Genomic DNA, 15812 nt, shown 5'->3' on the forward strand with positions numbered 1-15812 from the left:
TCCCACGTAGCATTTATGCCATTATAAATATCTCAATATCTCAGCTCAGCTCCGCCCACTGGAGTTCAGTCTCTAAAATTAAAGTTTTTTGTGCAAAAACTTTAGTAACAAGTGAACGTGATGGAATATTAAAATAAAATATTATAAAATTCATGTCATCTTGACCTCTTTATTCTTCCTACATTCAATACGTGAAACCAACCTTACAGTAATATTGACTTTTTTGGTTATCAGTTTCATCATATCAATCCTGCTAATAAATATTAATCTCTGTTGATGTCACTCATGTTAGTCAAAAAAATATTTAATAATACAATTCTCAAAAGTATTTTACAAACATGACTGGATCTGAAACATGGTATCAAAATATTTATTTTATCTGAAGCTTTCAAAAATAAAAAGGTGAAACATTTCATTATAAACACAAACATTATTACGAAACATGGGAATTACAGGAATATAAAAATGTCTGTTGACCCAAACTCAGCATGTCCCCCAGTGCGACTGAACTACATATTCACAATAAATAATAATTACACTAATTTACAATCTTTCATAAAGTGGAGAGGATCTGAAATGTACTAAACATTAATGTGCTCAAAACAAAAACAAGTTTTATATATTTACACACACTTAATAATACAGATAAATCCTCTTTATATCCAAACTCATCACAATCGCTGTGAAGTCCCGGTCAGTCTGTGTCGTCATCAGAGCGGCACGTCCTGCGTCACAAACACACCAATATCAGCTTTACTGACTCTGTCACACACACACACACACACACACACCTCAGCAGTCAGAAGAGCTTTAACAAATCCTTCCCTCACGGGTCATTAAATTGTGAGTTATTTTGAATTTAAGTTGAAAATGTGAGAAATGTGCTTAAATGCCCAGTTAATTGATCAAATCTAGTCATAAGGGTAATATTACGGCTTCGGGTCCTTTAGACTCGCGAGGGAAGGATGAGGGTTAACGATGTTTGCAAATATAATAATTCATGACAAACAACTGTCAATCATCATTTCCAAACTGTTTTCCCACATGGATGGTCGATGTGTGTGTTCACCTGTGTGAGCAGCAGCCCGTCAGGAACCTGCTCTCGTTCACACTGAAGCGTCCCGATTCTGGAGGATCTTTACACTGCATGATGAACGCCTGCAGATCGGACACGGGCTCTCCGTCCAAACGCTGATGCTAAACACAAATCACTAAATCAGTCGCACATACAGTTGAGACTCTTACACGTATAGTGAGAAAAGCATTTAAACTTAGTTCTCACATCAAGAGGTTAGCCAATCACAACTGAGCTCATTTGCATAAAGCATGTGATGTGATATAAGATTCCAGCGATTAAAAAAAAAAGCAAAAAACAAACAAACAGCCAATCAGAGGAGAGAGTGGGCAGAGTCTCTGTACTGTACTCGAAACTGAATCAATCCAAACTCACAGCCAATCAGAGGAGAGAGTGGGCGGAGTCTCTGTAAGCGCACTGCACTCACAACCAAATCAAACCAAAATCACTTCAAGTTCCAGCAGGTCAGTAAACTTATCTTACTTTACACTCTACTATTCTTTTATCATTAAGGCTACACTAGAATATATCGATAAACTATAAACTCTGAATCAACACGCACCATTTCTCTAAATGTCATAATCATGTGTTAACAAAGGAGAATGCATTACTTCAGTGAGCTCATTTTTTCTGCATTAAATTATTACATTTTTTGTTAATTGTGCTTTTTTAACTTCTCCTCTGGTAACATGTAATGTGGACTCATGCACTTTCTGTAAAGCTGAATTGAATGTTGTGTTTGGGTCAGCGTCTCTCACCTTCATGGTGTCGTAGGTGTCGGTGATGAGCGTGATGAACAGGCTGAGCACCATGTAGATGAACAGAGACACAAACGTGTAGAGATAGAGCCGGCTGAAGAGCCACACCACGTAACTCTTCTGCTGCATGTTGTTAAAGGTGGCGAACATGTCGTCGCCGTTGATGAGCGAAAACAGGCTCTCGAAAACCACGTTCAGCGTCCGGAACTGAGGCACAACACAAACACACACATCAGTGAGGGCTGGGCAAAAAAATATATAGATTTTATGATGCCCATTTTTTTTTACAAGAAGTCTCTAAAATTGTCCTTTTTTGCAAGAGAGAGAGCAAAAACACAGTTGTGTGTGTCCCTTTAAATGCAAATGAGCTGCTGTTCTTAGCAGAGCCATATAGAGCCCTTCGTTGCAAGGCTTGCAAGCTTGTGTAGTTCTTACCAGCTGTTTGTTGTAGTTCTTAAAGGATTAGTTCACCTCAAAATGAACATTGTTTCAGCATCCCTTTGAAACTGCACTGATTTGGACTTTAACAATTTGGTTACCGCTGAAGTCCATTGTGTGGACAGCCTTCATGCAATAAGCAGCAAATGGACAGAATCCCGCCTGCAGTCTATTGAATGGGGATTTGGGTAGTGTATTTTTTGGACATTTTAATTAAAGTTCCTGTCATGATAAAAACCATTTATCTGCACTCAGCTGGGGCCCCTGAGTCCATAGCACCAAGCGCCATCCCATAATACCACTGTCCACAAACCCACTATGTGTCCAATAACCCACTATTTTTATAATGGCATAAATGCTACGTGGGATCTCAATATCTCAGCTCTGGAAGGGTCTAGAGCCTCCATTTTTGCACTCAGGTCTAAGTCTCATGGCCCTCTATCAGAATCCAGAGTTTCAAGAAGATTCGAGAAACTTATTTTTTTGCACCACTGTCGTTTTTTTTCGGGTCGAAATTTTGAGTTTCTCCAATCTTCTCGAAACTCTGGATTCTGATAGAGGGCCATGAGACTTAGACCTGAGTGCAAAAATGGAGGCTCTAGACCCTTCCAGAGCTGAGATATCGAAACTCAAAATTTCGACCCGAAAAAAAAAAACGACAGTGTTTTTTTTTTTTTTTTTAGGCGAAAAATTAAGTTTCTCCAATCTTCTCAAAACTCTGGATTCTGATAGAGGGCAATGAGACTTAAACCTGAGTACAAAAATGGAGGCTCTAGACCCTTCCAGAGCTAAAATATTGGCTCTGTGATCGGGGTGGGTGGCGCCCCCCACCACGCCCTCTTTAAACAGCAGTGTGAGCAGTGTGATGCCAGCGACCTGCCTTGGTGTGGTACGGTCCCAGCACGATCCACCCACAGAAACAGTAGCCCAGGAAAATCATGGCGGCACAGCAGCTGAAGCGGATGACATTGGGAAACGCCGCTCGTAGAGTGATGATGAGAATCTGACCAATCAAATACAAGCAGTTACACATCACAGTCCAGAGACGGCGCAAACACTGAAAAATTCATAAAAATCGAAAAAGAAAAAAAAAATCACTTATTTTAATAAAATTATTGATAATATTAGAAGCTTTACAGTAAGGTCTCATTTGTTAAAATTGCTTTATGCATTAAATAATGTATTTCCAGAGCATTGTTAATATTAGTTAATAGAAATGTTCATGTGTTTTTGATAAGGTCTCATTTGTTAAAACTACTTTATGGATTAAATGTATTTCAAGAGCATTTATGAACCTTTGTTAATGTTAGGTAATAAAAAGTTCATTTTAGTTCACAGTGCATAAATTAATATTAATATTAAGATTAATAATTAACACTAAATAATTATTGTTCATTGTCATTTTGTTAACTAATGTAGTCAACTAATGTGAACAAATGAAACCGTACTGTAAAGAGCTTTTAAATGTAAATATTCACCACTAATTGCTCTTACCAAAAAAAAAAACTACTATTTAAATAAAATTGAAATGGGTAATTTGTATAGATTCAACCGAAACATCAGCGTGTTCAGCAGTTCGAGGCAGTTGTTTTATAACCCATCACAAGATTAAGTCTTTATAACATTACAACTTAAGTGTTTTTACTACTCCGTAATTAAAATATGATGTGAACACACACCAAGCAGAAATGTGACCTTGGACCACAAAACCAGTCACATGGGTACATTTTTTGATTTTAAGATATATACATCATCTGAAAGCTGAATAAATAATCTTTCCATTGATGTACAGTTTGTTAGGATAGGACAATATTGGGTCAATATTTGTTTTTTTCTGGAATCTGAGGGTGCAAAAAAATCGCCTTTACATTTGTCCATTTATGTTGGCAATTGTGCTGCATTCACTCACAAAAATACATGATTTATACATTTACGGTAGGAAATTTATGAAATATCTTCATGGAACATGATCTTTACTTAATATCCTGATGATTTTTGTCATTGATCATTTTGACCCATATTGTAGTCGGCACCTGTGCGACTGGTTTTAAGATCCAGAGTCAGAAATGGCCAAACCAATTATTTCTCTTCAGTCTCCTGAAAACTGTAGTGAGAAGTGAGAATGAGCAGGTCGTACGTTGTATTTTTTTAAGTACCCCATGTAGCGTAAGGCCCCGATCCACGCGAACATGGTGCCGGTGCCCAGCAAGATACTGCACAGATCATAACTCGCCATGGCCTGAGAACACACCAACAGAAAGAGCTTAGAGTCATTTCACTGATTTAACAACGCTAGGCAAAATATTAAGAGCTATTAATACCATTGCTGCAATTATTTGATCAGAAATACAGCAATATTGTGAAATACTGTTTAAATGTAAAACTGCTGTTTTCTATGTGAATATACAGTAAAGTGTAATTTATTCCTGTGATCAAAGCTGAATTTTTCATCATTACTCCAGTCTTCAGTGTCACATGACCCTTGACAAATCACTCTAATATGAAATCACTCAATCTGATGCTCAACAAACATTATCAGGGTTTGAAATCCATGATACATTACATTTTATTTTCAAGGATTCTTTGATGAATAGTAAGTTCAAAAGATTAGCATTTATTTGAAATTGAAATCTTTTAGAGCTTTATAAACATCTGTACTGTCATTTTTGCTCATTTTAATGCATCCTTGCTTAATAAAAGTATTAATTTCTTTAAAACAGAACCTTACTGACCCCAAAACATGTTTCTTTATTGTGATGTTGTTCTGTAAGTTGTGTTGGGATGTTTGTCACCTGTAACTGGATGATGATCTTCAGCAGAGAGCCTGTGATGGTGAGAACATCACTAACGATGATGAGGATAAACCAGCCGTTAATGAACTCCATACGGTCGGAGAAGGACACGCGTTTGCCGTAACGACTGGAGAAGAACGCTGTGTATTCCTAATAAACAGATGAACATTTCATTACTGTCTGAATTTTGATGCTCTACAAATAAAATGATCATAAAAGTTTTCCATGGCCTCAAAAAAATATTAAGACCTACATATTGCATATAATAATTCCATTCACTTGGAGTTTTAAAATAAAGAAACTTTATGTGATGCATTTTTTATAAATGAAACCGGTACCATTTCGACACTCAAACAAATCTTGCCAAAGTTGAATATTTACATATATTTGATTCTATTTAAACCCTATTTTCAAATGGCTAAGAATCAGCATGAATCTAGTCATTGAGAAAATTTTATGAATTTCAAATTTTATTTCGTAATTTTAACCTAGTATGTCATTAGCAACATTTTCTGTCTTAAGTAGAATGTCAATTTTAAATTTTATTTAGCCATTTTAATTTAGCAACATTTAATGTCATTAAAACTTGATTATACATTTATTTAGAATTTTATTTCTTAATTTAGACATAATTTTACTTTTTAATGACCATTAAAACTTTTTAAGTCATAATTTCAAATAGTTATCTCATAATTATGAAAGTTAAGTAGTTAAAATGTATGAGATTGAAATAAGTATTTAGTGATAAATACACTGCTTTTAGTGGATTTAAGACACTTTCAGTTTATAAGTGCCATTTCACAAATCATTCATATTTGACAAATACACATCCCATTTATCATCTATTTTAGTAAAACTGTATTTTATATGCAATTCAAATTCATTGTGCCCTATATTAAAAGTTACATAGCATGACTAGGAATATAATCTTTTATGACACTTTATGGCAGGTTTTTGTCCTTTTGTAGAGCTTGACCTTATAAATTGCCTTCCACTTTTAATGTATAGAAAACAGCAGCTCAGACATTCAGACATGCTCTTTGTGTTTCATGGTAACTCGATGAATATTGCAGAAACTCACAATCTGCAGCAGGACTCCAGCTTTCAGCGAGCGCACGCAGAGGAGCAGCGACAGCAGGAGAATCACAATGACCGTCACGTCAAACACAACCATAATGTACATGTCCCTCAGGGCTACAGACAAAACACATTCATTAAAATCAGTCTGAAGAGCATACACACTTATCATAACTGTGAAAGAAAATATCCAAACTACACATTTAAGTGTTTAGTTTAATGCACTTTTTCTACTTGCATAGTAGATTTAGATTACGCTACATATCTTTAAAGAGTTTTTCCTCCACTTCTGCACCAGTTATAAACACCAAAACTTAGAGATTTATTCCTGTCTATATTCTGAAGGATTTTACTGAGGGGTTTGTTCATATATCACTCACAGTAGTTTTTGTAACGTTTTATTCCTAAAATATGACGAAAATATTTCTTTTTTTTTGTTTGTCGACAGTATTTTCGGATTTATGGAATGATTAAATAAGATATCCTAAATCCCCTCAGTAAATTCCTTTAACTCTAATATGTCAACAAAATCAAACAAAAATTTTCAGCCTGGCTTTATCCAATGTTCAGATTGATGTTCTGGAAATGTATGTATTTAGCGCATATTTCACTAGTTAATGCATCATTTGCACATGTAGAAAACTTGTAATACAAAAGAGTTTGAAAATCTTCATGTAATAATCAAACAAGTGCAGAAGCATGATGATGTCTCATCTTTTTTAATATTCAATCTATTCATATGTGGTGTCTCAAAGATGACAATGCTCTTATGTCGATTTCTTCGATTTTACATTAAACTTGAATTGTTAATTTTTCATGAAAACTCAAACTTTTTCCATCTGGTTAATATTTTTATTACTGTGTCAAAATAATCAAGTGATTATTAAAGCTGAAGTACAAATCAAATTTTCTCCAAGTCTGCTTTACGTTTCATAGGAATACTTTCTTAAATGACAACACTACTTTTTACTTTTAATAAATTAGTTTAAGGGTTTTGCACAACAGAAAGGAATCATTGTAAAAAAGAAAGCAAGAAAAAAAGGGATTTGTAAACAGTGGAGGATCATGGGAAGACTCACATGCACCAGTCACAGTCCTGTCTCTGCATTGATAGTTTTGCACATCGCTGTCCAGGTCAATCCCGATCCTCCCACTGTGGGGTGTGTTGTCAAAGGTGATCTGCTCATAAAAATAAAATTAAGACGTTTATAGCTCTTTATTTTCATTTACACTAGCATTCAAACGTTCGGAATCATTAAGAATTTAAGTTTTTAAAACAAGTCTTTCTTACGCTCAACAAAGCTGCATTCGATAAAAAAAATACAGTAAAAAAAACACAATATTGTGAACTATTACTGTTTTTCGCGATTGCTAACACACTATCACTGGTGTCGTTGGCCCAATTTCCCAATTCAGTTCACAAAGACATGCTTTTCCCGTTTTTACACGCGTTCCAATTTTTGTTTTTCTAAACTCAACTACACAAAAATGTCCACATTTTGTACAGGTTCTTGTTCTTCAGATAACACAAACACATAATATAATTAAATCAAGTGTCACACTGTCACACATTTATCCATGTGTGAACATTTAAGGATTAGTTCACCATTAAAAAAAAAAATTTAATTAAGGTTTTTGATGAAAACATTCCAGGATTTTCTCTATATAATGGACTTCAATGGGAACCAAACGGTTCAAGGTCCAAAAGACAGTTTCAGTGCAAACTGTTCAAAGGGCTTTAAACGACACCAGACGACGAATACGGGTCTTATCAAGCGAAACAATCGGTTTATTTAAAAAAATAAATTAAAAAATGTAGGTTTTATAAGCTCAAATGCTCGCCTTGCTCTGTTCTGTGATGCGCGTTCGTGACTCTCCTGTTTGAACTCGTTCATCACAATGAACAAATTCTTTTTTCAAGTCATTTCATTCATTCAACAAATGACACAACGAACAAAAAGGAGTCAAGCAAGGCGAACATTTGTGCTTATTATAAAACTTAAACATTTTCATTTATTTTTTAAATAAATAAAAATCATTTCCACTTGATAAGACCCTTATTCATCGTCTGGTGTCGTTTAAAGCCCTTTGAACAGTTTGCACTGAAACTGTCTTTTGAACCTTGAACCGTTTGGTTCCCATTAAAGTCCATTATATGGAGAAAATCCTGGAATGTTTTCATCAAAAACCTTAATTTCTTTTCGACTGAAGAAAGAAAGACATGGACATCTTGGATGACATGGGGGTGAGTAAATTATCAGCAAAAGTTTTTTTTTTTAAAGTGAACTACTCCTTTAAGTAGAAAAACTGATGACACACACCAATCAGAATCTCAGGGTATTATAAATAGGGCCAAATATGATTATGTGCTTTATAAAATGAATCCTGGTGGAAGACAGAGCAAGAGGAGGGTGATGGTCATGTGTTCAATAAAGGAAAAACCTGCAAAAATCCCAGCTGAGAATCCTTCCCATTTTATCTCACTCATGAGTTTATGAATGTAAGAGGAAACAGAGACGAATGTCAAAGATGAGCAATAAAGTAATAATAACCGAAAGGTCATGTGACATACCATAATGTTGAAGAGGTAACAGTCTGGAACATCGTGATACTGAACCGTCTCCAGGTTAATGGATTTCAGAGTGAATTTTACAGTCACTGCCAACAACCTGACAGACAAACACACAAACCGATTCAACACACTACAGTTGAGCTTTTCCTAAAGATCTGTACGAAAGTATGTGTAATATTTGCAGAAATATTCTTTTTTTAGTATAATAATAAACTATTTTATATATCAAATTTAGTAAAGGATACAATGTAAAAGTAAAAATTAAATGCATAAATAACATCAAAATCAAACATAAAGAAACATTAAAACAATAAACTAAACATACAATAATCTAGTACACTACAAAATCACATATAAAGTATCACCGATTTACTACTATAGTTTCTAAATATTTTAATAGTTTTTATTAACTTTTAGTTAATTTAAACAAAAAATAGAGATGTTGCATTGGCAGCTTGCTTAGATAAAAGAAGTTGATTGTATTTTATGTCAATTTAAATAAAAAAAATATTGTGCGTGTGGTTTAGTTTTAGTTAATGATAACCCTGCATCATACAACATCTTTTCTATAGAGGCAATTTTTACTATCATTGATATACTATTATAGTTAATATTTTGATATTTAATAGTTTTTATTAAGTTTAAGTTATTTTAAACAAAAATAAACTTGGCAGCTAGCTAAATAAATTTTATTGTATTTTATTTCAAATGCTGAAAATGTATTTAGTTTTGTTTAGTATATAACAACAACCCTGCGTTCTCCTATTGCGGCGGCGATACCTCTCGAAGTGCAGAGTGAAGTTGAGTGTGTTTGCTGTGACGGCTGAGGAGGCATGCGGCGGGTAAATCAGCAAACACTCTGGAAGAAACCAGCAGAAGTGCACGACTGGTTATGTATATGAGAAGTAAAGGCGTTTCTGAGCACGTTCACGTCACGACACACACACACACACACACACACCTTCATCCACATGAGTGTCGATGTGAAAGCTCTCGTCGGCTGGTGAGAGGCTGCCGTTGTGGTAGAACTGCTGGCAGACGCGGAGAGGAGTGTAAACCTCACCTTTCTTCTCATATTCATGATTGCCCAAAGTTATGCTTGGCAACGTTAGAAACTGCAAGGAGGGAAAATTTTACCTTTTATGATTGAACTTTGAACTTTGAAAGGCCAGTCTGAAAGGTGCATTTGTTTAAGCTTGACATCAAGGATCTACACACACAAATAATTATACATATATACATATATTGAATGAATTTTAAAAAACACTTGTGTAATTAAATCTAATCTTATGTGCACTTTAAAATATACAGTAGATATTTATATAATGTATGGCATACAATTTAAAATCCATTTTTGCATCTTTTGGCAAATGTAAAAAAAAAAAAAAATCTTTATATATGGCATGAAATGTAAAATATGCCGGTGCAATTTTTTTGGTATCTTTTATAAATATTTATATCTGTATGGCAAGCACTTAGATATTTTTTTCCATAATTTGAATACATTTAAAAAAATATTTATATAAATCGCATGCCATTTAAAATTCATTTAGCATGTTTTGTAAACTTTTAAATATTAATATTTACATGTATTCCAATTTAAAATACATTTGTGCAATTTAATCTACTCTTTTTAAATGCACTTTAAAATATAACTATTAAGATACTATATGGCATGCAATTTATAATCTGTCTTTTGCATCTTTTCGCAACTCTAAAAAAAATATTTATATATGGCATGCAATTTAAAATACGTTTTTGCTTATTTTGCAACTTCTAAATATAAATATTTATATACTGTATGACATGCAATTTAAAATACATTATTTTCCATCTTTTGGCAACATTTAAATATAAATATTTACATATGTCATGTAATTTTAAACATTTTTTGGTTGGTTTGTGCACTTTTAAATATTAATATGTATACAATATATGGCATGCAATTTAAAATACATTATTTTCGGCAACATTTAAGTAGAAATATGTATATCCTGTAATTATTTATATTTATATCCATGCAATTTAAAATACATTTTTGCATCTCTTGGCAACTATTAAAAAATATTTATATATGGCATGCAATTTAAAACACGTTTTTGTATCTTTTTCTTTTGGCAACTTCTAAATATAACCATGAATATGTTCTCACCTGCTGCACGGTGTAAGCGATGTGTGTGTAGACGTCGTGTTTGGTGTAAACGGCGTACGTGTTCGCGCTGCTCCTGCTGAAGTTCTTCAGGAACAGATGTTTGAACGTCATCAGATTCTCCTCCTTAAACTGAACCACCATCTGATTACTGAGACCAAACGACACCAGCTACACACACACACACACACACACGAGAGAGCAAGCAGCCATCTAAAGCTTTTTTATTCTGCTTAAACCATCATTTCTGACTGTGACTCTTTTTACACACAAAAAAAATGCAGGGTTGTTTTAACCCAAATTTGGGTCAAATATGGACAAACACAACAGTTGGGTTAAAATGTAACCCAACGGCTGGGTTTGTCCATATTTGACCCAAATTTTATTAAAACAATCCTGCATTTTTGCGAGTGTACCTGTGTGGTGACCACCGCGATCTTCAGGATCTGCAGGAGCAGTTTCCAGGGCTTTCTTCCACGAGCGGTGTATTTATCACAGGGGTTCATGAAGAAATACTTCAGCTTCCTCCTGAACTTCTCCTCCTCCTCATCCTCCTCCTCCTCCAGTACAGTATGGGATCCAGACCAGTTTCCGTTGGGATCATTAATGCACAGATAAGCCTCACCGGAGTCGTTCATGTCTGAAAAAACAGAGCAATCCTCTGCATTGAGAACAGCATTCACATTGCTTTGTTTTTCTCACCTAAAGGACATACGATAAAATGCCAAGTTGTTCGTACGCTTAGCATCCAAGATCAGATTCAGGATGAACTATGGATAGGATAAAACAGGACAATTAAAAATATTTCTAATAATAAGTCTATTTCTTCACTTTGCTTGTATGTATTCTAGCCGATCATTTATAGTGTTATTATTATGATGATACTTTGTGCATTATTTACAGCAGCTTTTGTATTTAATGTGCTTTTATAGGTCATATTACCAATTACACTCAAGAAAGGAATGTGTGACACAAAATGTATATTATAGTTGGTTAGATATAAAATAGTAGGCCTACCTTTTAATAACCAGTTTTTGGTGCTATTGTTCAATAATTAAAAAAATAATACGCTATATATATATATATATATATATATATATATATATATAGTGTAGACGTGCAGTAATGTGGCTCTTCCACTTCTCAAACACTGATGGACTGAATCCAGTTTCTGATTAATTGATCCACATTCCTGGCGGAGTCACGTGACACTCGTCATGTTACATGGTTTCCAGCATGAATGACTGTTTGCTTCCTGGAGTTGATATTTCTTACTTTATGAGAGTTTTTTTGTAACATGTAAAAACAGACATAATGCCATATATAACAACATGAACCAAATATTCATGAGTTGACACTCGTCATGTGACGTCATCACACCTGTGCCATTAGGAACTACAACAACACCATGTGATGCCAGCATATCACGGTTGACATATTAAGTCACAATTATGATATAAAAAGTCAAAATTATGCCACAATTAAAATTATGTCATTAATATGACATAATAAGTGAATACTATGGCACATTAACTTAAGTGTTAGTATAATTTCGTCTTTTTATGTCATAATTGATTTGGAATTGGCTTCCATAAGGATCTGATGTGTTTTATCGCAGTTTAAAACGGAGCAAAAGTCTGTAAATCACAGTTTTACATGTAAAAATCAACTCAAATGAAACTTTTCACAGTATGTTAAGCAGAATAGCTCAGTAAAATATGATTTCATCAGAAACTCACCAATTACAGCAGATGGAAATGGCATCAGTTAGTTCTCCAGCGGCGAGAGATGAGCACATTTATGTCTTTATACAAAGATAACTTCCATAAAGTCGATGAAAATCTGAAAACAATTCGGATTAAAGTGAATTTCCAGTGAAATGATGAACAGCGCTGTGTTTCAGACGTGCTCACTGCTGACAGTCAACAGGTGAAGGGGGCGGGGCTACCACTAAACGACGCGACGATTGGCTGTGCGGTTTGTCAATCACACGAGTCTACGCCTCTGTAACCAATAGTAACCGTCTGTGATTCCGGATGCTTGGACACAGTTCACGCTGTTCACTCGGAATAATGTTTTTATCCTTTAAAGTGACACCATAACGTTTTATTATAATAATAATTATTATTATTATTATTATTAAGAGGTAAGGTTTAAGAATCATAGTAAGATTATTTATATATTAAAAAACATTGCATGTGGTAAATCGTAATGACGCTGTTAAAGGACAACAGTTTAAAATATCGCACGCGTGTGTAACGTTACGAGTGATATTGTATTTACCAATTTTGGGCTTTTATCTGTTTATGCTACGTTTAAATTCACAAATTGTATATATAATGGTATATGTATACTGCAGTGGTGTAGGTTTGATTTTGAAATTGGTGGGGACAATAGAATATTTAGGCTAAATATATTTTAAGTTTTGATTGAAATTATTGCTAGGAATATATCAGTGTCGCTGGATATTGGTAGGGACACGTCCCTAGCGTCCCTACTAAATTCTACACCCCTAATAACAGTGCAGGTTTGAGATTAGGAATTTTATTTAAAGGGACAGTTCACCCAAAAATGCTAATTGTGTGTGTACTCACCCTCATGTTGTTCCAAACCTGTGAGAGTGTCTTCAGTTGAACACAAAAGAAGATATTTTGAAGAATGTTGGTAACCAGACAGTTAATGGACCCCATTGACCTCCATACTAGGACATAAATACTAGGACTGTGGAACTCAATGGGTGCCGTTTTTCATTTTTGGGTGAACTATCCCTTTAAGTCACATTTAAATCAGGTAAGTCTATGTGTTTAATGAATTTCATTTTATAGTATTTTTACACATTTTAAAAGACTAGGCTGCATCTATATAGTAAACGAAAAAGGATGCGATGTCTGCTTAAAATGACACTGTTTGTTTAATTATGTTTCACCACCAGATGTCGCCCGTGTGTTTTCCTCAGTTGGACAAGTGTACTGCTTACTGCACACTGAATACGATGTATACTATGTTGGATGTTTTTTTCCCCCTAAAATGCAGTATGAAACAGAATCCAATTCAATTTAAACGGGATTATTTTCATGTCCAGTTATGATCTCAGAAATACCACTTAAAAAAACAGATGTGTGTACTTCATGTACTGTACATTTACATGTTATTCTACTCTGTTTTACAGCTTATATCCCATAATATCCCACTGAAATCTGACAAAGTCACTGGTAGACATGCCTCCGAAGAGACCCAAGAGCCGAGCGATCAAGCAGAAAGGTACAAATGAACAATTTCTTCTTATGATTAATATTTCTCTCATGAGACTGATGCAGCTCTGTTGTCATTGTTTATAGCAATAATCAAAATAATGATTCACTCTCCAAAGCATCTTTTGGTTTCTAATGTGTTACTTTTTTATTCTTCGCAGATAAAAATAAAGAAACCCCAGATGAAGGTGCACCAGAGTCTGGCAAGTGTCTCGTATCACTCTTATAGCGTTCACATTATATTCAGACCTCTGTTTTCAAAGTCTTGCACCAAAAACAGTCATAATCATATTCTCAGATCTGTTTCCAGCATGTATCCACTCGTTCCTTTCCATTCAGCCGGTGTCTGTGATCAGATTAAAGATACAAACACACACACACACACACACGCAAGCACGTAGCCAGACCTGCTTTCCCTCGGCTTTTGTTCCCAAAATCCAATTTCCCTTCCTGTCCTATACACTACTGTGACGGGAATGTGAATGGGATGTTTTTAATAACTTTCTGGGCCGGCAAGTTTCAATTACAATAGAAGCCTATGGAGGAGTGATCCAGCGCTCAGATTTAATCACAAATATCTTCATTCATGTTACGAAGATGAACGAAAGTCTTACGGGGTTGAACGACATGAGAGAGAGTCATTACTGACAGAGTTTACGTGTTTGGGTGAACTATCCCTTTAAGTTTTTAGTTTACCTTGACTGACATATAATACAGACAATTTTTCAAATACAACTTTCAACAAAAATTCAGTTTCATAACTGTGTTCAGTGTTATTCCTATAATCACCCTGATCTCAGTGACTCGTTCCCCCACAGCTCACCCCGATCACATCTTCCCGCTGGTGCTGACCTCCGTCACTCAGGAGATGTTCGGTTGCCGGGCAGATGAGGATGTGACCGGAGACAATCCTTACAAGCTCCTGAGAAAGGAAGACATCGTGCAAGACATGAAGAGCAGAGCGGCCGTGTCCGACTTCAGCCCCGTCAAACAGATCGTGCTGGTGAGAGTCACACACACACATTCTGATCCGGCTCACGAGCTGAAGACGAACCTCAGAAGATGGACAGGATTTGGGCAGTCTCAGAAGGTTCAGACCCCGAGAGCAACTCTGTTTACTGCAAAACATGCTTTATTACTCAGTGTTTCTGTCTTGTTTCCAGTCCAAATATGTACAAATTCTTAAATCAAGATCCATTTACTAGATGAGTAAAATGGATTTTTGATATTTGGACTGGAAACAAGACAGAAAGACTAAGCAAGAAAAGCATATTTTGCTGTTTATTTGAAGGTGTCATTGTTACAGTGTAATTATATATTTAAGTACGGAGTAATATTAATGAACGACTGTACATGTACTTACTGTAGGGTTTGGGTACAGGTGTGTGTACAGGTTTATACCGGTTGTTTTCCTGCAGGAATATCCTGAAGATGAACTCCTGCTGGTGTTCGACAGAGACTTCACGTACGGACAGTGCTTCTATCTGGTGCTCACAGTAGAGGCCAAAGAGAACATGATGAAGGTGAGCGATGGATGGACGGATGGATGGATGCTTGAATAGATGGATGCATAGATGAATGGATGGATGGATGGATGCATGGATGAGTGAGTGGATGGATGGATGGATGCATGAATGGATGCATGGATGGATGGATGGATGGATGGATGAATGGATGGATGAATGCATGAATGGATGGAT

General features: G+C 35.3%; 2 protein-coding genes and 1 long non-coding RNA gene across 7 annotated transcripts in view; 2 read left to right on the forward strand and 1 right to left on the reverse strand.

The window, feature by feature from the left end:
• Positions 1 to 356: 356 nt before the first annotated feature.
• mcoln3b (mucolipin TRP cation channel 3b) lies at positions 357 to 15064 on the reverse strand. 5 transcript variants are annotated; one of them, XR_005618552.2, is made up of 15 exons: positions 14902 to 15034; positions 12601 to 12703; positions 11278 to 11501; positions 10865 to 11032; positions 9674 to 9827; positions 9493 to 9571; positions 8713 to 8809; positions 7220 to 7319; positions 6145 to 6257; positions 5064 to 5213; positions 4409 to 4510; positions 3148 to 3274; positions 1834 to 2040; positions 1070 to 1197; positions 357 to 725 (listed from the first exon to the last, which is right to left on the reverse strand). XR_005618552.2 is itself a non-coding variant. In XM_089124349.1 (15 exons), exons 2-15 carry the CDS (start codon positions 12623 to 12625, stop codon positions 711 to 713), a joined length of 1722 nt encoding a protein of 573 aa, XP_088980475.1. In that variant the 5' UTR covers positions 12626 to 12703; positions 14936 to 15064; the 3' UTR covers positions 357 to 710. The 5 variants fall into 5 exon arrangements, 4 of the variants coding, with proteins under 4 accessions (XP_088980475.1, XP_088980476.1, XP_039509015.2 ...); XM_089124349.1 differs by having other exon boundaries at positions 357 to 762; positions 3152 to 3274; positions 14936 to 15064; XM_089124350.1 differs by having other exon boundaries at positions 357 to 762; positions 3152 to 3274; positions 10865 to 10993.
• LOC148970689 (uncharacterized) lies at positions 12826 to 14315 on the forward strand. The gene is made up of 3 exons (XR_016148037.1): positions 12826 to 13007; positions 14031 to 14122; positions 14274 to 14315. It is a non-coding gene; the product is annotated as an uncharacterized LOC148970689 (long non-coding RNA).
• The window catches only part of dnai3 (dynein axonemal intermediate chain 3), a 15634-nt gene continuing 14728 nt past the window's right edge, over positions 14907 to 15812 (forward strand). Inside the window, exons 1-2 of the mRNA XM_039653078.2 lie at positions 14907 to 15115; positions 15531 to 15635. Of these exons, the coding sequence (XP_039509012.2) occupies positions 14981 to 15115; positions 15531 to 15635 (240 nt within the window). The 5' untranslated portion in view covers positions 14907 to 14980. The remainder of the gene's footprint in view (positions 15116 to 15530; positions 15636 to 15812) is intronic.

This window comes from Pimephales promelas, chromosome 20 (genome assembly GCF_988280905.1).
Source record: "Pimephales promelas chromosome 20, fPimPro1.hap1.1, whole genome shotgun sequence".
Lineage (NCBI taxonomy): Eukaryota > Metazoa > Chordata > Actinopteri > Cypriniformes > Leuciscidae > Pimephales > Pimephales promelas.

What these genes read in the sequence shown, in the direction of transcription:
- mcoln3b (XM_089124349.1), bottom strand. Translation starts at nt 12,625, where the DNA reads ATGCCATTTCCATCTGCTGTAATTG. An exon ending in TTCACTCTGCACTTCGAGAG is followed by an intron (nt 8,810 to 9,492) that starts GTATCGCCGCCG and finishes TTTGTCTGTCAG; the next exon opens with GTTGTTGGCAGTGACTGTAA. An exon ending in CAGGACTGTGACTGGTGCAT is followed by an intron (nt 6,258 to 7,219) that starts GTGAGTCTTCCC and finishes TTTTGTCTGTAG; the next exon opens with CCCTGAGGGACATGTACATT.